Source organism: Epinephelus fuscoguttatus, linkage group LG10, assembly GCF_011397635.1.
Source record: "Epinephelus fuscoguttatus linkage group LG10, E.fuscoguttatus.final_Chr_v1".
Taxonomy (NCBI): domain Eukaryota; kingdom Metazoa; phylum Chordata; class Actinopteri; order Perciformes; family Serranidae; genus Epinephelus; species Epinephelus fuscoguttatus.
The window spans coordinates 21272779-21298432 of NC_064761.1; the positions used below are offsets into that span (position 1 = coordinate 21272779).

At 40.3% G+C, this 25654-nt stretch overlaps 1 protein-coding gene across 1 annotated transcript in view; it reads left to right on the forward strand.

Annotated features, from left to right (window-relative positions):
* The window catches only part of LOC125895381 (adhesion G-protein coupled receptor D2), a 110107-nt gene that overhangs the window by 42357 nt on the left and 42096 nt on the right, over positions 1-25654 (forward strand). The window contains exons 21-23 of the mRNA XM_049587138.1: positions 10964-11005; positions 15864-15917; positions 19034-19184. Of these exons, the coding sequence (XP_049443095.1) occupies positions 10964-11005; positions 15864-15917; positions 19034-19184 (247 nt within the window). The remainder of the gene's footprint in view (positions 1-10963; positions 11006-15863; positions 15918-19033; positions 19185-25654) is intronic.

Sequence of the window (25654 nt, forward strand, 5' to 3'; positions counted from 1 at the left end):
CAACTAAGCGACCAATGAAATCTTGCCGACTGACCTTTCTGGTCGACTAACGTTTGGTCGACTGTTTGGGGGCAGCCCGATACTGGAGACGCCTATTGTAGCCAGGCGTTTGTGGTGGACAGATTTTGTCACCCCAATAGCGTCACAACTGTGTAAGATGCAGTTACAAAACGTAACAGGTGTGTAGTTAAGATCAAAATGAAGGCTGAGTTCAAAGATGATTGTGGTCATGGCAAGGAGGCCAGAAGTATGAGGGTAGGAAGTAGGGAAGGGGCCATTGACCACCCCCCCCTGCGTAGTATGCCTTGGCCGTAACATGGTTACGGCTTCTGTATGCTGCAAATGAACAGCATGTCTACAGTGTGTAGTTTAAGTGTGAATCAAACTGTTTGTGGATCATTTTATATTAATATATCTGAATTCTGTATTGTAATGCATCTGTAACTGTGTGCATACACTGACATCGATGTGTATATATAGTGCATATGTTACTGTCAGTAACCTGAGCACCTTATGTACAATGCAACAGAGTATGTGTATATGCACGTGTGTGTCCATGTGTACAGTTTTTATAAACCAAGCCCAGTCCCCAGCTGCTGGTTCTCAGGACTTGCTCTCTTCCAACATTTTTTTTCCTCTGTGTCAGTGGAAAACTGCAATTAGAAAACACCCTCAGAGATTGACAGTGGGATCACATACAATTTGACAAGGGGGCGCCACAAAAAGGCCCGTTGGATACCTAAGTATTTTTAATTAAACAGCTCTCTGCACTCGCGGCGTGCTTTCCCTCGGCAGTTCAAAGACTCCTGCTTTGACCCATGTGTTAAAAGTTTGTATCAGTTTTCCGTGGCTGTGTTTTGCTTGGCGCCTAAGACACGCAACCCTAAATTGTCTTGTTTAAAAGCTAGTTTGTTTACAGTTCACTCTCTTTCTCGTGCTCTCTTTACTCTTTACCACCCCCCCCATTACATTACCACATGTGTGCAGTGTGATCAGGTTCAGGGTGTAGTTACCCACTCCCAACAGGCCCGGTTTGTGTAAACGCCTCGGAATTTAGTTAATTTTAAAGGAGGGAGGGGGGGAACTAAAAATCATGCGTATTAGCAAATGGAAAGATCCGCTACAAAAGTCAACCCCTCACTCCCCCGTCATTCTGGTTTATTTAAACGTTAAAACAAGTAAAATGGAGTGCTCATCTGTTACGTGGGCGCTTCATCAATAACATTTGTCCGTCTGATGTAAAATCGATATGACATACACTGACACAATGCCAGAGCAATGGCAAATGTGCCGTCATTTGTCATCGACTGGCAATAAAGATATGTCAGAATTGATTTTAGCCCATTTTTCCCTCCCTCTCCTCCTCCCTCCCTCCCTCCCCGCTCTCTCTCTGTCTTGCTCTTTTGCAGTAGCGGTAATAGAAAAAATAAATGAATGTTATTATGACTGAGGCATGGTCAGCCTTACCAAACCCAATTAATATTGGAGCAAGGGGTTGTAATGATTTGAGGGCCTGCGTGTTATGTTTTCATTGAAATGCCCTGCCAGAGATGTTAAAAAAAAAAAAAAAAAAGATGAGGGGTGGATGGATGGATGGGTGGGTGAATCTCTGGAGGGAAAGGTTTTGTTTTGGCCTCCGCTCAATATAGATGTTTTTTAACAGACTTACAAACTCTTCCCTGATTTTTCTTTTTTTTCTTTTTTCACTTTTCCTCTTAATTCCATTTCTGGGTTAGCTGCCAGAGTGTTTTGTGCTCCACTATGAAAAAAAAATTTAACCTTGGATTGATAGAGTTTATGGATCTATAAATCATGTTCAAACTGGAGGGAAATGCCCAGTATGTGTGTTTATGTGTTTGCTGTTGGGTGTTTTTTTTTCCCCCTTCTTTTTTGTGTTATTCTAATTAAAGATTTCTTTGTATTTATTTTTTATTGTATTCCACTGATTTTATCTGTAAAATACTGCACTGGTGGCCAGTTTCATGCGACCTTGATCAAACTGACATCTTTTAGAGGGGGGCTTAAGGGCTCATTATTTTTGTCATTTATTTAAAAAAGCATCTGATGATACATTAGTAATTTTTTTAATATTAAATAACAGGTGAAAATTTGATTAGATTGTCAATAATACAAAAATCCTGATGAAAGACAGATTATTAAATTTCCAATTGCAATGCAAATGCTGGAAACAGTACCAAGAGTGAGCCATACAAATCAGCACTTTGCATGTATGGACATTTCTAGTGATGCTTTTTTTCCCCAGTGTTCATGCAATCATCGCACACTTTCATGTGGCCCTACAGTATGTGTGTGCACGCGCCACTCTGTGTCCGCTGTGGGTATGTTTGTGTGTCAGACTTGCCATCGCGGTTTGTTGCCGCTGGGTTATGTGTACCCAAGTTGCGCCGGTGGTAGTGAGCAACATCTGTTTCGGGGTTGTTGTTCCTCTTGGCTGCTTTTCAATTGGATTTCCTCAAGCAGGGCCAAAAGCTGTCACCTCTGCCAGGCTCTGTTAGCAATCACCGCCGGCCCCTATATTAAGTAGGTGGTTCAGGGCTAAGCTAATAACTCTCCCTCCTCTCCTGAGCCATCACACACCAGTACTGGTATGGCTGCCGGCCTCAGTGTGTGCCTGTTTGTATCTGTGTGTGTGTCTGTACACACACTCGGTTTTCCTCTATAGCTATACACCCTGTAGAGGCAGGCTGGCTTGGGGGTCCCCTCTTCAATGTGACAGCCCAACTGACTGGATGTGTGTGTGGGAAAGACACAGGGAGAGTCCTAATAGCTCTTCTCAAAGAATGACTGATCTGCTTTCCCTAATAATGTACAAGAGGATGGAAACAGGAAGGCAACTTTGACCCCATCCCCACCCTCATACACAGAATATATACTGTATAGCGTCATTGTGAAGGGAACTGAATAAAGAATTTAATGATACTGGATGGACATTATGGCCTGTGCATTGTTTCAAATGCTGCAAAACTGTTTAAAAAATACAAACATAGACAATCCCCTTTGGTCAGGATTGTATTAGTTTGCAATTTTACCAGTAAACTTTTAATACGACATAAATCAAAGATGAAATTGCAGCTTGACTATAGAAATTAATCTCTTTGAAGATTTATAACATCCCTAGTTGCAGAAATAATGAACACAGCACAACATTTTTGCATGGGTTTATTATACCCGTGCATTAATGTATAATATCTATTATGTCTGTGTCATATCAGTAGAAAGAGCATGGCTGAACTCTGGCATTATGCATATTAATATTTGCCTGAACAGCATGATACTGCTTCAAATGCAGCATTTTTTACTTGAGCGTTTATATGTTCAATTACGACTTTGGTGATTTTGGTGTCACCTGGATTTTTAAAACCTGTTCACTAAAAGAAAAGTTGGATCAAATTCTTCTTTGTTTAGTTTTGTTTTTCCACTGAAAACATCAAACTGCCTTGACTCCGACTTGTGTTGACCAAAGTTTAGCTGGGTGTTACAAAGCTTTTATAGTGAGGTGTTTACCTCGTCAAACTGACAGAGTGGCAGGCTGCCCGTCTACCTGCCTGTATGTCTGCCTTCATGTCTTATTGCCAGCTTCTCTGGCCAGCTGGAGCAGTTACACAGAGCTGGATTTGAACTGAAGACCTGCAAAGTATCAACTCCCTTTTTCACAGCTTTGACAGACACTTTGATTTGACATGCCATGAGCAGTTAAAGTGAAAGTTATGTATACACGTTAATTAAACTGTTTATGCGTGGAGGGGTCAGAGACATTAGCAAGCCCCAGCGCAGAAGTGTGAATTTCTTTTCTTTTTCCCCCATCACAGCGTTTTAACCTCTTCTGTCTCTCATTTCCGTAATGATTACCAGGTGCGAGGGTAGAATTTTTCCTCCCCTTTTTTGCCAAGTGGGGATGCAGATAGCTCTATTTGTGAAAAGTGTCTCTGTGTGTTTGAATTTAGGCTGGGATATTTGACGTTGGGTTCAACTTGTTCAAATAGCTCTCATTTTTGGCATTGGGTGACACCGAGGCCTGGAATTCTCTAAAAGGATGTGGAGGTTGCGGTCTTCAGCTACTTAAGAGAAAGCTGTCGGCCCAACTGAAAGATGCTATTTGTGAAAAGTATCTCTATTTTGATTTTTGTTGTTGGGTTAAACAAGTATAAATCATTTCTGACATTTAGCAATTGCAGTGCCTGAAGTACTCATAAAAGCTGTGTGGAACATGTGGTTTGCAATTACTCTAATCAAAGTAACGAAATACAGCTATCTCATTTCTGAAAGGTTTCTGTGTGTATGCTGAGATGGAGTGAAACTTGGTCGAGCAGCCATAACTTTTTACTTTGTGCAATACCAATGGAGGAAATCATCTGAATCATGTTTTTTTTTTAGTTTTTGTGCTTGCCCTCGAACAAGTTAATGTAGGCAAAGTGTTGACATGATAGACTTCCCTAAATGACTCCCTTAAGAGTCAATGGAAAGCTCAAGATTTTAAAACACCATATCTGTGACTGTGAATGTTTTAGCCCAGTTACTACAGGTCATATACCCAGATATGCCTTACTGGAAACAAGCAGCAGCCTCGGGGGCTGAAAAATGAAGCCAATGCGGAAGTACCAAAAAATGCAGTTCCATGATTGGCCACTTGAGGCTGGCTCCTGAAGTGAGTCACTCCTAAAATGCCTGATTTCACAACAGTAAAAACATGTTTACCACCTAACATTTTATCAAGGCTTAAAGTTACTAATATTTAAGGGTGGGGCCATTTGAGTGACAGTGACAGTCTGTGAGTTGGATCCAACCCTCGTTCATCTGCAGCTCCACTTTCATGTACAAACAAGCAAAGCAAAAAAAAAAAAAAAAAAAAAATCGGTATTGCACAAAAGTCATAATACCTCTTATAATTTTACCTAATGCTAACTTTTACCCTTCTTTATACAAAAAGGAGCACTAAGCTGTATCCAAAGACAGAAAGAGAAAGCTGTCCTGCCAGTCTCTCCCTGCCAAGACACTGCCCTTCCTCCTTAATCATAGGTTTCATATCTTTACATTCAAAATTTGTTTTCCAAGGACAATGTCATGAACTTGCTGTTTTCTGAGATTTTTACCTGCCAGTTCTGCACTCCCCAACTTAACAATGAGGCAGAGACAGCAAACCTCCATGCCCTTCCATGCGCCTACACGGAAAGCTTTAGGCAGAGGGAGCAGCAGCAAAGACCCCCCAGGGAACAGAACAGAGCAGCATCAATGACAAACAGAAATGATAAGTCAGACAGAACATGAAAAGGAGGAGCTGTGGTGGAGGCAGGTTGCAAAGCAGCTTGCAGAGGAAGCACAACAGCAGGGAGACCAAAGCAGTTTAAATAGGGCACCCTGAATGATATTTGCCAATTGATTGCATAGAAAGGAATCTTTATATAAAAAGACCTCCATTATAGCAGGGGTATTGAAATCATGCTCGTAGAAAAAGAAAAAGTAGATTAAGTTGTAGAAAAAAATGCAAGTTATAACAGATTTTATAATTTTTCTTTATGGAAGATTATAATGACCTTGGTGTTTGGTTGCTCCCATGAAAACACATTGCATTTTGCTGCACATGAAATGCGTTTTAAAGAATGTGTAACTTTACATCTCTGATGAGAACAAATTATTATATGCTGGCCATAATATGTTGGTTGTTAATAACTGTAACTGGAAGGTCACAGGCTTGATCCTGGCAGCTACAGATACGTCCACGAACAGCCTTTGAATGCTGAGGAAAGTTTCATTCAGCTAAACCCTGAACCCTGGCTCGCTCACTTTGTCTCCTCATAACATTAAATGACTAAATATGTTAAAGGCCTCCAGTCAGTTGGTCTCTTTCACCTTATACAGCAATGCAAGAGCTTTCAATCTGAATAGACGGGATATAAGAACCTTGTTATCGGCCAGAGGAAAGAAACTAATTTGACATTATCACATACATTGAAGCCATTTAATAGACTAATTTGCATAAAAACATTTACAGAAATAAAGCTTTTATTACTAGAATTACCACCAGTTGATGGATTGCCGTAAACATTTAATGCACTCAGTTGATGCTTTTAGGAAGAGTATAAGTTACAAGGGCAGCAGAATGTGGAAAACTTCCAATAAGAGGTTGTCAAATATCGCAAACAGCCATCAGTAAACAGTACAAGGGTTAGACAACCCACGTCATCCTGGTTTAATTGAATTGACTTCGTTCTTGTAAATAAATCGATCTGACTTTGATTTGTTCTTTCTGCTTTCTCATTTAAACAAATGCTATTTTCTGTGTTGCATTGCAGCGTAGTGCATGTCTCTAGGGTAATAATGTTTTTGGTCAAACACAGTGTTAGTTGGCTTTAACTTTTAAACATACAATTGTTCCCTAATTAGCTGGATGCTAATTAATTTATGCTCCCCTGTTTGAAGTACAGTATAGCAATACTTTGAAAGCAACTGCATTCATTCTTTGCATAAATTTGTAGCATTTGCCGCTGAGTTCAAAAGAAACAGGACTGGGTTTAGAAAAGCACACATGCATTTAAATAATGCGCCCCATTTTTCGTCTCTGTTTGTTTTTAGTGGGAATATTAATGAATTAACATTTTAAACAATCCATCATTATTGTTGTGCCGCCACTTATTTTTAACTCAATTATATTTTAATAGATCATTTTTCCTAATGTGCACAGTATGTTCTCCCCACTTTGTTCACTACACAACAAAAGATTAATTACAAATAAGAGGCATGATCAAAAACATGATAATCAAATTGCAACAATAAGTTGGGAATTGCAATTCTAATGCAATACAATAGGTTATGTGTTGCAAATTAACCACCCACTGTCTGTTACTGTATTTGTGCTTGTGTGCATGTGTGTTTATGTGTGTGTGAAAAGAGTATATGACACAACAATATGATATGATAAACTCAATTTTCAATCCTTTACATGAGTTTTTGAAAAAGAAATTGTTTCTAAACATTATAGGTTGTGATTGTAATTGCACTAATTTGAAAAAATTAAAGTCATATTTTACCTTACAGTGGTCTCACTCTCTTGTTGTCAATCGGTTTATTAACCCTAGTAAAAACATTCACACTCTTATAATAACAGCACTCCATTAGTAGCACTGCTACTGACCTTGTTGGTGCCTCTGCGCCAGTGATAGCGGTGGCTGGAGATATTATTTTCTTGCGTTATCCGTCCGCTCGTCTGTCTGTTCATCTGTCCCATTCTCATGAATGCAATACCTCAAGAATGCCTTAAAGGGAATTTCTTCAAATTTGGCACAAACGTCCGCTTGGACTCAAGGAGTGATTAGTGATTAGATTTTGGTTGTAAAAGGTCTAAAGTCTGGGTCACCCTGACCTTTTATGTGTCATATTCTTGTGAATGGGATATCTCAAGAACACCTTGAGAGAATTTCTTCAAATTTGGCAAAAACATCCACTTTGAGTCAAGGATGAACTGATTAGAATTTGGTGGTCAAAGGTCAGTGAGCTTGCGTCTGTTTCATTTCATGATGGCGATACCTCAAGAGGGCCTTGAGGGAATTTCCTTAAGTTTGACACATACATCCCCATAGACTCAGGAATGAACCGATTAGAATTTGGTGTTTGAAGATCAAAGGTCAAGGTCAGTGTTACATCACAAAATACATTTTTGGCCATAACTCAGGAATTCATATGCTAATAATGAAAAAACTTCACACAAATGTCTAATAGGATAAAATGAAGTGATGACATTTTATATCCAAAATGTCAAAGGTCATCTTCATTGTGACATCATATAATGCTCTTTTCTGGCCATATTTAGCATCATATTTCAGGAACAGAAGGAGAGACATTTGGTCAGATACTAAATTGGTGACACTAATCTTTGGTGTTCACTTTGAAACCGTGCCGATTGCTTAGATCCTCTGTGCTGCCGGGCGAATGATGTGTGTGAAGCATTCATGTTTTTACAGATATGGAAGTAAACTGTAACTGCGACTTGACTGGTTCGCAGAGGCATATAGCTGCAAAGTGGAAATTCTATTTCATGACTTTAAACTCTATTATATTGCATACAAAAATTAAAAAAGAGCCAGCTTTCTTGACAGTAGCTAAGATTTTATTAAGTTACTTAAGTTACATTAAGTACTTTTTTCCGAAGATGTCGTTGTTTGTTTAATATCATGGAGGCCTGCTCTCTAAAATCAAAACAATGTGAAACATTGAGTCATAATTTGGGATGTAATTCACCAGTTACATCACAGTTACTATATGAGTTCTTTGGACAAGGTTATGATATTGCTGATATCACAAAGTCTGTCACAATACGATTTTTATTCAGCTCAATTTAGGGGCATTTGATCAATATGTGACAATATCATATGCCAGCGTATCACCATCAATTGTAAAAAATTGTGAGTGGGGTATACTGATGTATTTTATGTCATAGAACAAAACGTGAAAATCTTTGAAGCCTGTGTTAGACCTTATTTCAGGCATCTAGCAAAAACCCATTCAAAAAACCCACTGGCTTTGAGACAAGGAAACCAGGAGTGCTAAAATGCTAACTCATTTTTTAGGTTTTAGGACCCCTTCATCCGCCACTCTATTATCTGTCTAGCACTGTTTGGTTTTGAAACAGAGGTATCATGGGAATTTCAATATAAAGGTTTATCTTAAGGATGGTGAATCAATGTTTTTACTTTGCATCAATGAGATTGGATAGCTGATCATTGAATCAATGCCTCGATCCAGAACGATGGATCATTGCATTCCTGGTTAAAAGGTCCATTAAGTAGGAATTAGTGGGATTTGGTGGTAAAAGTCAAACCTTAGCATGTTTTGAAAGTGTCCAGGACAGTTTTCTACCTTTGAAGCCCTTTATTTTTTTTTAGCTACAGTGGTCTGTAGCTGACCAACATGGCATTTTGGCATTAGAGGAATAAGCTAACTGTTGGAAATTGGAACAAAGACGATAGCATGCCAGTAAAAAGATAATGTGTGTCCTTGCCCGCACACTTGAATAATACCAGAGCTTCATTACTGACAGGTTTAGCTAGAGAAAAACTAGAGTTTGTAGCCTTTGCAGGCAAAACCTTTTGTTACATGGTGATTGTTCTTTTGTAGTGCCATTATTGTTCATGAAAATGTGGATGTGTGAAATGTTGTGTGACTTCCTGAGAATTAATCAGAAGATAAGTTTGAACAGCCAGAAATCTCAGTTTTCAGTTTGTGCGCTTCCTGGTATTGGTAAACAACCTTGTCAATTCCATCATGGTCATATTGTGCTGTAGAGCAGAAAAAATAATCATATTCTGCACTGCATGAGGTTGTATTCAGCGTTACATGCAATTCAAAATAAGAAGTGTAGAGATAAAATCGCAGGTCTCAGCTTCAGATCCCTTGTTATGCCTGTTGTATTCCGCATGTCAGAGACCAGCGGAGTTGTCAGTTTAAAGAGGATAGATGTCCTGAGATGTCACCTGACAGCCCGACAGACAGGGCAATTCAGTCCCTGGAGGACAGCAGAGCAGCCAGTAGGAGGTGAATGGGCAGTAGCTTGGGCTAGAGGTCGTCGCCATCGCCATCGCCGGCCTGTCACTCCGAATGGGCCTCCAAATCATGTTGTCAATGGTGATGCATCGAGATCTCCCTCTGGCAAAAATTGGACACTCCAAACTCGTCCTGATTGATGCATTGACCAGGTTGTGCCTGCTGTCCTCAGGATGTGTCCTTACCTTTGTTTAAAGATGAGGCAACACAGACACAATCTGAGCCGTGAAAGGGGAGAGATGTACTTTTAAAAGTTATTTTTGTGTGTGTGTGTGTGTGTGTGTGTGTGTCTGTATAAGTTAGACACACTGCAGATGTACTATTGGCTTGTCAAAGAATCTGCTGTATCTATTAGCCTTGAAATTTATAGGATTTTACCTGCCTTTTCATTTTTCTCGGTACATCTTTTGTGGCACAGTTCACTCTGAGAATGTTGTTCTCACTGTTTCCATTGAGGCGACAGTATTACATTATGGCTCAAATGCGAATGCACAGCTTGTACATTCAATGGATGCCACAATGGATTGGAATGAAAAATAGCTGTTTTTCTGTGACCAAAAGTGCAGCCTTTATGCATCCAAGGGCATGGCATTCTTGGGCCATGGGTACTAGCCATGGAGTTTTGTGAACATGAAATATCTTCTTTTATGTGTCATTTTTTTCATTATGCTCCCTCTGTCTCTTTCTTCCTCCGCTTTCCTTCAATGGTTTTCTCTTGATAGTCTCGTCTGGCCTGAGTTGCTCTCTTTATGTGCTTGTGCTTGTGTGTGTGTGTGTATGTGTGTGCCTTTAATATGTGTTCATACCATCTTTGTTTCCTCAGAATTTATGGCTATCTGTGTCTGTTACAGATGTTTATGAATGCATGGACTTTGTGTGTGTGTATAAATACACGTGCAGGCTTCAACTGTGTGTTATTTTTGTGTTTGTTGGGACTCAATCATATATGTTTGTGTGTATGTGTCTGTCTAAGTACACAGACTGAACACAGGCACTAAAGATTTTCTATTTCGATAAAGCTATGTGGAACCTTGGGTTTGAGCCTTTGATGGCTCAGTGGGGGCTGGAATGAGGAGCTCGAGTATTGTTGACGAAACAAATGCAAGCTGAGCCTTGCGGAGGTGGCCCAGTTTGGACTCTTTCAAGTCCTGCGTCTTCTCTTGCTACTTTTCAACCACAGCCTACTTCAGCTCGGTGTATCCAGGAAAGAATCAGCCCAACTCGTACACGTCACTTCACTTATTACTTTTGATCTTTTGTTTTCTACAAGAGGATAAGAGAGAAAACAACTGTAACAACTTTGTCCTCCTTCTTTTCTCTCTCTCTCTCTCTCTCTCTCTCTCTCCCTCTCTCTCTTTCTTTCTCCCGCTCTCTCTTTCTCTCGCTCTTTCTTTGTCTGTGTTTGCAGGGCCTGTTCATCTTCCTGATATATGGGGTGTACAACACAGAGGTAAGTCTGCATTGTGTCTCAAGGCTGTCGGAGTGAATGAGAGAAATGACAAGTTTCTGATGGGCTCCTTGCTTAAAAGCTGTGTGGGTGGGGTGTGACAGCGCGAGAGTGTGTGTGTGTGTGTGTGTGTGTGTGTGTGCGTGCGTGCGTGTGTGAGAGAACGTGCGTCTGTGGATGGGAGGAGGGATGGGAAGGAGGGGAGGGGACATCGTTTCCACGCGAGCGTCCCACTGCCCTTCATGCTTGGACTAACTTATATGCATCCGAGTCCGACCATTAAACACTGACACGCCGCGGTTCTCAGCCACTCATTCCTCACCCACATTGGCTAATATTTCACTGCCTCTTTAAGTTTTTAAACTCACGGCCCTCCATTTAGCATCCTGACAAAGCCGCTGGCCAGGGCTTCGCGGGGGCCCCCCGAGCAGTAACCGTAATAGGACAAAAAAAGAAAAACAATATGCAACCAACAATATGCAGTGAAGGAGGACATATTGTATTGAGATGCTGCTTTATTACCATTTAGATATGCCGTAGCTGTGCAGGGGTGGAGGGAGGCTGAGTGGCAAGAGACGGAGATACGATTTAATGGATGAGACTCGAGTCATGAAAATCACTCTTGGTCAAATGCGGCTCTTAGTCTATGTAAATAGGGTTAACTTTAGATGTGCATAGGTGATGTTGCATTTGAGCCTTCTAAAAATACGGGACTTTTTTCTCTAAACTTGTGGTCTATTTCTCATTTTTAGACACTTCCCCTTCCAAACTTTAAGGAGAAATCGCCTTCTAGCACAGTTTACAAATCAACACACAGATATTTTACACAGTTTTCTCTCAAATGACTGAGAAAGCATCAAATAGCACAGCAGAAGTTTGTTTTCAAGCTAGTATTTGAGGTAAAGATACATGTTCAGTTGTCCAGATTGCATGCAAGATGTTAAATAAAGAAAGATTGTTAACATATATATATATATATATAAAAAATAAATTCTGTATGCTACAGTTCATCTAAAAAGCTGTCTCCTCTGTGGGTGGAATGAACCATGCTTGATGAGTCTTCAGTTTAGGTGAATACAAACATGCCTCATCTTTTCGTTTGTCTCTTGTTGCTTTGACTGAATGCACAAGGTCATCACCACTGTATACAAGCAGCTTTTTTTTTTTTTTTTTGAAGAGCTAGGTAACAGTTGTATGTTACCCAGCTCTTCAAAGATAATGGTCAGTATTACATTAGTCCCCTCTCTTCTCCTGTATATTTCTTTCTTTCTTTTTTGTTCCCCTCCAGACTTCTTTTATTTTAACTTTCTGTCAACGTCACCTTTGTTTGTCTAACTGTCAAAGAAAACATGTAACATTTGCATTTACGGGCCTTTGTTATGTCCCATTTTTTCCTTCCCTTTCTTCATCCATGTCTTCTCCAGTGCATGAAGAGCTGTCCCTGAGTCAGAGGCGATGCTTTGACAATGCAGAGCCAGGGAGGGCTGACCCCTCGCACCGTGAAATAAATCAACACAGCATTCTTGCTTAAGTGGCTTTTTTAGTGCTTGGGAATTCATTTTCTCACACTAAAGTTGCCCTTGACCCTGGGAGCAGCTCATGTACATGTTCCGGTTTTCAAAGGGACCACATTTCTTTGTTAACGTTCGGAGAAAAAAAATATATCAGTTATCTTGCCATTACTCACATATTCATTTGTGTGAAACTTTTTATGCTGCTGTGTTGGCCTGGACTGCCTCGTAAAAGAGATTTTAAATCTCAGTGGGAATGTTCCTGGCAAAATAAAGGTTAAATGAAGTAAATACATTTACAAAAAAAAAATCACATCTTTCTTTTTTCCTTTGAACCCTTGCCACCTTTACAGGGGAGCTCCTTTTGTTCTCCCTTAACCTGCCCGTCTTTTGTTTCATATCTTTAACTTGAGACACAGAGCACCGCTGGCTTCAGGTTTCACCCCTCCTGACACCTGAAATATTTGCTTAATAGAAAAATTCCAGAAACACTGAATGGAAATGATCAAACACATTTTTTTTGTTTCCTCCTTGTAATCAGAGTGGCAGGGAGAGGCCAATGTGAGACAGGGGGGTCCCTGCTCTGTCTGTATTCATTGAAGCTAACCTGCCTTGATGGCTGGGGACGTTAACCCGTCCTTACATTACATTATCGCACATGAGTCTGTGGAATGAAGAAAAAACTTTGCAAAGTTGCTGTAAGTTGTTCACCTGGTAAAACAAATCAGTCTTTAACCATCGTAGCGTGAGGAAATTTTACTTTGATATGCTAAAGAAAGGTGTAGAATTAAGTAGTGCCTCAAAGTCAGAAAATGCTCCATTCATGAGGCTGGTTTCCAGGCTAAATAATTACCAACATGGCGTGGAAGACAGACTGCGTCTGCTGCTATTACACTCAAAATGCAGCGTTTTAATTGCTAATTACCTGACAATAGCTTTCCATTATTCATTGCAATTAGCTTTTCCTTGGTGGTCACCTTGTAATCCCATGCTTTGATGACCTTTTATTTCCATCAGCTCCAAGGATGTCGGCAGGTGTTGTCGGGCGTGCTGCTTTCATATGGTAATCGCTTAGCGCCCATTTACATGGGGAACCACGCTTTGCATCATTGCGAAACCTTGAGTGTGCGCAAAACCCCTTAAACACATAACGATCATCTAAAACAATGCCCTTCCCCTCATTGTCAAATGATTAATTAAGTTGTGTCATGTAATTGCCTCAGCACGCCGGCTGTTTTTGATATCAGTGAAATCCCCAGGACTTACTTTCCCCATTTAATTGTGTTAAGACGGTGTCTCTCCAACATCTGCACCGTGTCGAAGGCCTTCTGCGGATCTTGTCAGAAATAATAGGAGGTGCTTTGGAAACACGATGCTGGTGCTGTTGATTCTGCCCTGTCACAAGGCTCGGGCTCTCTTCATTATGTGGCCTTTGGTATGTATGCAAAACATCCTCTGTATACACACGCTGTCTCTGAGGCTGTGTGTGTGTGTTCAGTGTGGTGTCATAATTTATAACACGCTGCGACTTAATGAAGCCATAAGCCATAATGCATATTCACTAACGTGGTGGGCTGGGCTGGGACGGGCTGTAGTGATGAGTGCCCATCCGCTACAAATTTACAGTGAGCGCTGACAATGTGCACGGACATGTGCCTGTGCGCGCACACACACAAACACACGTACAGACCTCATAAGCACCAGAGGCTTTTCATAGAAGACTTGAGCCAACTTAACTGAACTACTGACACACAGAGTAATTCTGCTGCTCTGTATATTTTTGCATTTGGATTATTAAACAGTTCTGTCATCCTGGATCTTAGTAAAATTAATATGGAAATGTCCCAATATCAAATAAATAATAATTATTTTTCAATAAAAAAAAATCAGCAGGCTTATTACAGTTTATCAATAAGATAAAAAGCTGCTGCTGTGTGACAAATTATACATTTATGTATGCTCCCTTTTTTCATTTTTCCACCGGCTTTCCTTAAGAATATGTAGGAGCTATTTTATATTGAATACTAAGTTTTGCATAGAATTTTTTTTTTTTTTTTTTTTAACCAAAGTTATGTCTTGTAGAGAAACTATACTACTAAATCACTAAAGTGATTTTTTAATTTAAAAAATGTTAATTAGTACAGAGTATTATTCATGGACAGACTTTAATTCTGGATTTTTGTCTTGTATATTGTGACATTAATTACAGATTATTTACATAAAATGCTCATTGAAATTATTAATCGTTAGTCACTAGTCTGATCAATATGTACATGATCAGAGCGCTGAAGAAGGCCCAGCCAGTCCTGGTTGATTCGCCCCTTATTCAGTGATTTATTTTTTAATTTTTAATTTTTTAATTTTTTGAATCAAAGTGTGATGTCTTTTTTGTATTTATTTATTTATGTATTTATTCTATGTGTTTTTATTTTAAAATAGTTTGTGTGTGTGATACTGCTGACTGCACAATAAATTGCCCCTCAGGGATAAGACAGATATCCTGTATCCTGTCATAATGACTTGGTTCAATTACAAAATACAATTTACTGATTTATAGAAAAAAAATGATACATAAAAAAATTGATACATACAAAACTCAGCAGTTAAATATAATTAAAGCTCATCCAAATTAATGCTGGTCTCTAAGCAAATGGCCACAGTAGTGCAAAAATATTAATTGTTTGTCTAATTTTAAAATCTCCAAAGGTGTTAATTAAAACAAATAAACAAAGAAATAAATAGATAAAATCAAGGTGTTTTAGTAAATAAGCAGGTAAATTACAAATTAGGGTTTAGGGTTAGTTAGATTACAAGTATATACTGAAACTGCATGGATGTCTACCTTGTATCTCCAAAATCTATGAAACCCTTGTCTGGTATTGTACGTGTTAAATGAATGTGTGCAGTACACTGTTTCATCCAGAGTGTAAAAATGTAATCTGTTCTGCTAGGGCGGTCCCTTCTCCTCCAATAGCTCCATTTGTTGGTCCCGGCGCTCTATACTGACAGATGATAGCTTGAAGTCGTCTCCTTAGTTTGCCGGCTCTATGTGTCACTTTCAAGTCCCATTAGCCACTGGGACATACTGGAACACCCTCTCACACGTACATGCACAAACACGCGCGCACACACACACCTTACCAACTGCTGTCAGCGCCTGCAAACAAACACTCCAAATTTGTTATTTCCCTCCCACGTTCCCCTCTCCTTTCTCCTTTTTACACTTTAGGTGCTCGCAGATGTTTGCTGTGAAAGATTTTTTGTTTTGATTCATTGTAAGTGTGTTTCATTGAGCACCGTGTCAGATACACTTATCTCTTTCGCTCCCACTCTCCCTCTCTTTCTTTCAGGTTCGGAGCACGGTCAACAGGATCAAGGAGAGGAGAAAAGCGCTTAATTTTTCAGTATGTAATGCTCTATTTTCCTGTTAAGAAGTGTCTGTGAGCGTATGTCTTTGTGCGTGGTTATCTCTGATAACACACTGTAGCAACAGACTAAATTTTCCTTGCCAATGAAAGCTGGCCACAAAGCAACATTGTACATTTGCTCACCTCTCGCTGGTCGACAGTCCATGTTAGATGCCCTTATACATCAAACATAGACTCCCCGTAATAGCTCTCCCCCTTCCTCACTCTACCTATAGCAGCACCTTCATCCCAGCAATGTCAAGCTCCGCGGTGGGTTACAAGTTTCTAATCCAGGACAAGCCGTCCCCTGACATTAAAGTGTCAGGCCAGTATTTATACCTTGTTGGACGCTGCTGTTTGGCTGAGGCGGTGGGATGCAGCATGTGTGTACGTGTGTGTGTGTGTGTGCTAAGGAAGATCATACTGTAGCCTACGCAAAGCACTTTAAAAGTACTTAATAGTCTCTAGCACACACAGACAGGCACATAACACACACACACACAGACAATTATAGACCTTAGCACCTTGACAAACACCCACTCTCATGATTCCAGACTGCTTTGCCCCGACTATCTCACACACGTGCACACACACACACACACACACACACACACACACACACACACACACACAGATGCGTCTTGTCCCTTATGAGTGATCACATTAACTCCACTCCTCTGTGGCCGGCATCACTTTGTCCTGCCCCTCCCACTGCACCCTGACCCACACATATGCACCCCCCCCCCCACCCTCACGCACTTCAGGTCATTGAAGAAGGAATGAAACCATTTCTGACTGCAGATTGATTTTTAAAATATCAGGGTGCCCCTACTTCCTTTTGACCCCCCACCTCAGAGATGGACACTGTAAGGATACGAAGAAATGAAATAAATAAATAGATGAATTGAAGTATGTGTGTTAGGCACATTGGTGGGGGGCCTCCCTGGGGCCCCTTGCTACCAGGTGCAGTCTGATATATTGGCTGCTCATGTTATCAGTGAAGCCCCAATCCATATACCGTCATTTTTACTGCTTCCTCTCCCCTCTGGTGCTGGCAATTTTCCAATCTTGCCGGGTTCCGCTACCAGAATGCGTTTTTTAGCCATCACTGCCGCCTGACGGTTTTTAGCTAATGCTATTTTGTGCCATAAATCCTGCTTGAAATACTGTATCTACCTGTCCTTTGGTTAGATAGGAGACATTTGGCTCTAGATGACCGCACATGCCCCTATATATCCCCTTGTTGTAAAACATAGGATTGGGTATCGCGCCTTCCCGGCTGAGGGATAAAGAGGCTTTGGCGGTGTTACTGCATATGGGGTCATTTGAAGACAAATGGCACTTGTCGGAGATAGAGGGGTTTATATGTTGTATTATTTGCAACGATTGAAGGGTTAACCCAGTGGGATAAGTCACTGCAACTGCAATTTAAGGATTTAAGGAGGTTATTTAAATTAAAACAAAATCATTTGAAACTTTTATTGTCTCCTTTATTCCTTGATCACCAACAGCACAAGCAGTCAATACCAAGGCTTGCTGAGGTCATCTGATCTGTTAGGTGTTCTAGCATCTGCTGGATGATCTGCAAAGCACAGGCTGATACAGCAACAGTCATGCACTGCATCTTAATACTGCACATGGCATCAGATTAAATATGTTGCAGAGAACCCAGCGCAAAACATGAAAATCATTTAAATATTGCCGGAACAATTTAACTATATATTGCTCTTGGTGCAGTGACACGACACACGTCTGACCTTGGCGACCTCTCGTATAAATTCCACCAAACCTAATCACACGCTCTGCCCTCTTAAATTCCACACTTCTGTCAACCTCTGTAGCTCTCTTCCTCGTGTTAGCCCTCTACATGAGCGTGGGTCACACACACAGCTTTTTTAGCCTCAGGGGGTGGGGTTTTACACACATACACACACACACACACACACACACACACGCACACATACACACACTTTGACCAGTGTAGACTGCCTGTTTGGTACCAAGTATCTCCTGACCCACCCTGACCTCCCTCTTGTACACACACAGCCAGATTGCTTTGTGAAATAAAGCTGTCAGTTGTAGGACCCAAATAAAAAACAACCCCACCCCCGGATACTCCACGCCCCTGACACCACTGAAATATAGATATAAATTGGAAGCGGATTAGTTTTTTTGATCTTAATTCAAGTTTTGACAACATATAGGAAGCAAGGAGTTGGTTGGGGAAAAAAAACTGTACTGGAATTTGATTTTCAGAAGTGGACAGTAGAGAGTTGATGTTTCTTTTTGTCTCTTTCTTGCACCACAAAAATAGCTGCATGTTGTAAGGCTAGTCCAATAAAAGACTTTAAATGCCTTAAATTATGTTTAGCTGTGCATGTATTTTTCCACTTGTGTGTGTTTGTGTCATATTTACTGAAGATGGACATCAGCAACACACAAAAGCAGCCAGAATGGCAAGCCCCAAGTGTTGAATGAAGCATTCCTGCCTGATAGAAGTACAGTATGAAACATAAGAGGCCCTGGAGTCTGTTGAAGCCCCCCCAGTCTGTTTGAGAGCTGTGCAAACAAATGGGTTTTCTGTGATTGCCGTTTATTTTGGTCTGGCTGGAAGATGCGTGTGCGTGTGTAAAACAAGGAGGTCTTGGAGTTAAATTTACAGAGCAGCTGCTCAGGTTTGGTCCTGGAGTTGTGGGAAGGACGATACAGTAGTCTACAATAGCCCATGACATTTATGTTCTTTACTAGTTGTGACTGCTTAATGGGATGTAGCAAGCAAAGCGGTTAATCCTTCTAACTCATGAGTTCGTCTGTGTACAGTATTTTCCCCTATGTTCTTTTTTTAAACACAATGTTGACTTTAAATTTTCCTCAATGCAAACACACTTTGAGAGCATTTTCTATCACTCAGAAAAGTGTATCAAACAAGAATGGTTATAGAAGCAAAGAAAAAAGTGTATCACTAATTTGCATCACCAATTACCAACTAGTAAAGAGAGCTTGATGTCTTTGTTCTTATCAATTAATGAGAAAGTTGGCTGTCTATTCCCCTAACAGATATAAAACCCCACAGTGATGTCCTGCAGCTGACACTGCCCTCTCGTTTCTTACAGAACTGCGCCAGTTCCCGACCATCCAGCTCAGTTACCAGCTCGCGTCCTGTCAGTTTCCCACTAGGAACTACCCCAAGCCAGGAGGAGGAGGTCACCCCTACCTACACTTGTAGCAACACCTCCGGCCCGGTGAAGGAGGAGAAGACCAGAGGTGAGTTGCCGCGAACCATAGCGTCAAGATTGTCTTTTTGGCCCTTCATTTTCAGCCAGTGACATCATCGTTAATGTTACCAGTTACACCTGTGCTTTTCCTGCTTTTGGAAGTAATTAGAAAAAGATCGATCACTGGCCTGGAAATGTTATTCTCATTTGAAGTTGAAAGTGCAGTAACAAGGCAAAGCTAATGAAACAACAAGATGCTAATTATAGTTCTATGCAACATTATACAAAGCCCTAGTACTCGCTGAAATAAGACTCACCCTCCTGTCAGTCTCACTAACTACTTTTGCATGCACAAAATATTCCAGTTTATTCCAAAAAAGACAGTATTCCTATAAAGCTGTTACATGGCTAACATTCTATTAATATTGGAGCAGTGCGTTCTCCAGTTAATGTGCCCAAACATGTTGTTTATCACATCAAAAAATGGAGAAGTGAAGCGGCACAGAGGTGATTGTGAACAAGCAAGACAGCGTTTGCAAACTGCGGTAAAAACCCCAGTTGAGACACATATCAGAATGTGCTGTATACATGTCCAAAGACGGCTCCTAAAACCCAAGTAGTACCAACATTTTCCATATCTTAATTGGAAAGTGGACTAAGGCCTAATTCGGAATATCCAAACGTAATATGCTGTTTACATGAACCCTATCAAGTCTGGAATATCGTCTATTCCGAATAATAGTGGAATATTAGTGTGCGTGTAAATGTAGTAATATGCTTGTCTCTGGTTTATCTCAACACTCACATGAAGATACACATTCAGAGTCTGGTAAAATATTTGTCCACACAAATGCTGAAGCAGGGTCACGTCTTTTCACATATTCATTCGTAGCATAATGAGAATATTTAATGGCAGCCTTAGATTTTCATTTCAGTCATATCACACAAGCACCTTCTTCTGTTTTAAATACGTAATGTGAGTGAATACCTCACAGGACTAATAAAAACAAGGTAATTGTATCAAAAAGACAGACACATTGGCAGATAACTATGCCCGTGGTATTCTCACACTTGAATTCTATAGTCTCAAGTTTCAGGCTAGACTTTAGCTCATGTGAATTATGGGCCAAAAATGCAGAACCAAGAAAAATTTTACTGAAAAACTTTCACAAGAATGAAATGGGTGCCATCTTGGAATGCCATATCCAGTATTCACAATACATTAGTGCATCGGCCCTCACTGTGATAAACAAAATTATAAATAGCTGCCACTTGAAACAAGCAGTTACGACTAGTAGACTTCCAACTTCTGAGTAGAGCTGCAGGTGGGGCTTTGGTGCTTTAACTATATTACTACTACCTCCAAGTCACTTTCCTCGCACACAGTTTTACGTAGTTGATCAGAGGATTTGAACCAGCTGTCTTTGGAAAATGAACAAAATAGCAAGTCACAAGATTGCTTGCTAATTTGATTACCCTGCTGGCCTTGCTTCTCAAAAAGCACAACCAATTCACCATCACTTAAAAAGAACAAGGAAGGCCGAGCAGCATGTGCTACTTTTTTTTTTTAATTAGAATCAAAAGATGAAATCTGAATGTATAAGAATAAGTGAAATATTTTGTGCTTTGTGTACCTTTTTTTTCTTAACGTACACACTCCTTTGACGAGGGTCAGCGCCTGTAGCCTTGCTTTTTGAAATTTTCAGTTCAGAAGTGGTAGTTCTGCCCGTGAAGGATTTTTCATTTTCACTGTACAGTTCAGTACCTCAAATACAGCCGAGCCTTTTCACTAATTAATTCAATGGAATTAACAAGTACTGGCAGTTCAAATGTGGTGTGTGTGTGTGTGTGTGTGTGTGTGTGTGTGTGTGTGTGTGTGCGCACAGTATGTAGGTGGCAGACTAAAAAGGCTGTGCCTGATTCGTCCAGACCTAATGCATGACTCTCATTTGATGACTTGTGTTTCAATGACACCCTCCTCTCTCATTTAAGGGCAATATGTTTTTTCTCCATAACTTTTTTATGTATACTCAGTTGCACTTTATTAGGTACACCATTCTCAATCATCAATATAATATCAATATACTGGCCAGTCCTACATCTAGCTAATACTAATGCAGTCCAATACAACATCTCTGCAACAGATTATGTCTTCATTAAGTTTATAATCTTGCATTTTTGTTTCAGCTCTTTTGGAGAGGTGTTAATTTAGTATTTATTTTGGAGGCTTTAGTTAGTTTGTGGTGCTGTCTGTTGTATTGGCTTATATAAAGATGTGTTTTATTTACTCTACTTTTATTGATATAAATGGGTGGTCAAAATAAGCACCGCAGCCTCTAAAATGATCCTAAAATCAAATCAAGTTTAGCTGTGTATGCACGTGTGTTCCCCACTGGCATGTCTGCAAAGCATTACTGCGAGGCACTCCGAATCAGAGAGTAGCGGCTCGCCTGTTGAGTGAAATCAGACATCAGAAATCTCCTGTTAAACTTTAACACTAACCAGACACCCTGGCTTCAATCTAGCTGCCTGACCCATGCTGCACTCAGCAGAGTTAAGAGTCATTTGGTTGTGGAAAAAGATTGGAGACACCGGTTTCAAGGCAGGGAAGGAAAGAGGGAGAGGTCGATCCCTGGTTTCGTTGTGTAATTTAAAGCCGGTCTTAGTGTCACTCACTCGGGTGCCCTAGTTGGTTCAGCATTTAAAGCACGGGATAGATATATTTTTTAAATATGTTTATATGAAAAAGTGATAAAAACAGAGAAAAAAAAACTAAAATAGGGGAGTTTAGTTTAGTTTATCAGGATCAGCTGTTCTTCCTGAGGTGCACAACAACTTTACATTTGTGATTAAATCAACTCACATATAACACTGGACTAGACTAAAACATTGACACAGACAAACAAGACAGCTCCTTTTTCAGGCTAAATGTTGCTCTGATTACCTGATGATGCTCCATTATTGTAATATTACAACGCTTATTTACATAATAACGTGTGCATTGAAAGGAATAGTTCCCAGGAAAAACTTGTTTGTTTGTTTTTTTTTTTACTGTGCATGAAGTTAATTACAGTGTATGAATCATACTATATAGGTCACCTTTTCAGACATGAAAATATTAATAGCATACTAACGGACAACCATCACTAATTAAATGTCCCTGCACCACAAACAAAGACAGACCCCTCACATCGGAGGACACATGACAGTCAAACTTACTTTTGATAGTTATTAATTAAGCTTTACAACTATACTTTTGTCTGTTTGATGTGATGGATAATATAAGTCTTAATCGAAAGGCGCTGAGGAGGAGAAAAGACTGCAGAAAATATGTCCTCACAAAACAACCCAAAAAAAGTAATAGCTAATGACCCCTTTGTTTATTTGTTTGAGATAGAATTATTTAATGTAAATGAACGCTCAGTGTGTTCGTCTGTTAAATACCATGTGGGTCATGGTTTATGACTTGCGCAATAATGATATTCACATTTGACTTGTACATGTGCTCTGTGTTATTGCTCCTTGTTGCCGCTTTCTGCACCTCTCAGCCGGTGATTTACAGCGTTTCCTTTGCAGGTGATTTGCATGGTCCTCAACACTATTACTGTCTCTTTCATTCACTCAGCGCGCAGTAGTTAAATCAGTCCCTACATCACATTTACATGACTGAACCCCCCCCCAGTGCGACCTGACAAATCAAACTTGGCAGCAGGAATTATGTTTTTGATGTAACACAATTGCAGAAATAATTGATTGTCAGTTGATATTATTCAGCCCATTTGCTACCCCTCCAATCTGCTCCTGACTCAATGCTACAACATGCAAATACGATCGGCTCCGTGTGATTGAGTGCTGGGAGTGGGTTGGCGGCCGAGTGCTCATACACTACATACTGATGCTACTGTATGCGTATCGCCATCCAGCAGGGCACACACGGGCAAACATGCACACTCAGTTCACTGTAACTAATCATGACAAACCCAACTCACTGACTGTATCTTATACTACATAAGAGATGTATGAATATTTGTGTTCTGTGGTGCTGTGAAGAGGTAACTGACCAATTTCTCTGGAGAGCAAGTGGACAGTATAAACATTTCTGATTAAATTAATCATTAAGTTGTCATGAAATAAATTAGAAAAAATAAAATTTGGCAAGCATTGCAGTGCATTAAAATGTTTATTGGTTGCTTTTGATCAAATAGCAAGCATTTATATAATTTGTTAAAAAAGAAAAGAAAATCTAGCCAAACCATGTCAACACCAAAATAAGCAAAATCATGCTTTTTGGGTTTTGGTAGCTTCACAATATTGTTGCCTTTATTTGAACTGTATACATCACATATGGTACAATATACCTTCTCATCATAAAGCACAAACAACAAACAGATGGGCCCCATTTTTCCAAACAATAACCACACCATCTCCTAAGTGATAGTGGTAGCTTGCATGTACAAGGTCAACCCCCTTCTTATGCCTTTTCCATCTTTCTGTTTACTCAAGTTGGTTGGCACAAATGTCCAAGGCAGACAGTGGATTATGTTGAGGGTACATGGTGAAAAATGTGAACAAAGTAAAGCACATTTTTGCTGTGAGCACAAGAGAAGGACAAGTGCATAATGAAGGAATAGGGGGTGAAGTGTGTGTGTGTGTGTGTGGGGGGGGGGGGGGTGGCGGGGGGGGGGAATTTGAATTGAAAGGGGAAGGGTTGTGTGGGTGTTTGTGTATGTGTTTGAGTGTTGCATTCCTGATGAGATGGCCCCACACAATGGCTGAGTTGAAGGTTGTGAGCCCTTTTAAGCAGAAATAATATGCCGGATCACTAATGTTACCTCACGTCATCCTCTTGCTTTGTTAAAGCCTCCTTCTCAACGAACAAAGATGGCCAAGCAGTTATCTTTCCTTTGTGGTTCATGTTTTGAACTCAAAAGGTCATTTAGTTTTCCTTTGGGGCCCTCTTTTGCTTCAAACAGCATTGGATTGGACTGTAGGTATTGTTTTACCTCTAGTGAAATAGTGGTATGTTGTGCCGTTTCATGTCCAATTTGTGTCAGTATTTGATGTTGTTGTGGTAAAGGCAATGGTCCTAAATAGGGATGGGACAGTTTTATTGCAGATCATGATTAAAAAAACGCTCATAATACGTTTATTTATGTGCATTTTCTTATCGGGATAATCGTGAATGTCTTGTCCGGCAGCACCTAAAGAGACTGCAAGGCAACCACTGCAAAAATAGACTGCAAATGCACCAACCTCAAAAAACGCAGAAGATCATAATCAAGCAGTAGCATATTTCATATTGAAAGATATGGTGCCATTTCAAATATTTGGAAAGCCTAGTTTTTTAAGATTGATTTTTTTTTTTTTTTTTCACTAGAGTGTCCAGGATGTACCCTGCCCCTCGCTCAATGTCAATGGAGATAGGCTAAAGCCCCCATGCGACCCTTGTAAGCGGTTACAGAAAATTAGTGAATGAATAATAAGGATGTTCACTATAAGAAGTGTTCTTCCTGCAATGCGGTAAAAATATTTGTTTTTCAACAAAATGTAAGGTAGAGTGATTCCAGTATGTTCTGGTGCCAGTTAAAGAGCTTTAATGCTTCAGTTGGTAACTTGTATGAAAATAACTTTGTGTTGTGATTGCTGAAGATGTCACTACATTCTGACAGAAGTGCATGAACCAGTCTGTGACAAAAAAAATCATGTCCCTTCTCCTTTTGCCACTGCTTCTAATGGCATTTGCTAGAATTGAGTGCAAAAAAACAACAGTCAGAGCTGAGGTGTCATTAACGCAGCTGTACTGACATGATGTGAACTGCATCAAAACTGCCCAAACTAGGCAGCACACACAGTCCTCACAAGTTCATCTCAGCAAACCTGATTTGTGTTGTCGTTTCCAGTTTACGTAACCCATCTTGCAGGAACCATATGCCTGCACATTGCTGACATCTGACACCCCCTTCCCCTTCCTCTTTTCCTAACATGTGTTCCTCAGCGTCCCTTGCAATTAGGGGCCTTGTAGATAAAGTAGTGTGGCGGTCTATTGCATGCATCTTCGGCAGATTACACACAGATCCTCCACTGACACCACCATGGGGTTGCGTCCCCCTTGCCTCCCTCCACCCACATACCATCACATGTCATGCAAGTTTAGCCCAGTTCATTGACATGCAACAGGATCGCCTGCTCCAAAAATACAAAAAGAGAACTATTCCCTTGTGTAATGACAGCATGTTTGCAGCAGTTTCATCTGGGAGCTTGCTGTTGAATCAGTTTCTTTATTTGCAAGTCCACTTCTGTAGACCACGCACTGTGAATAGAGCTGTGCAATACGGACAGAGTCAAATCTCATAATGTTTTCAATACGTAGCCTTAATATGATTATATACCAAGGAAAGTGATAATGTGGTATGGTAAATCTCGGTGGTTTCAGAAAGAAAATTGTGCATTAAATGACGCTAAACTGCATGCCTCCTCTACCAGCAGCATTTATTACAATATTATGATGTCTCATGTAGC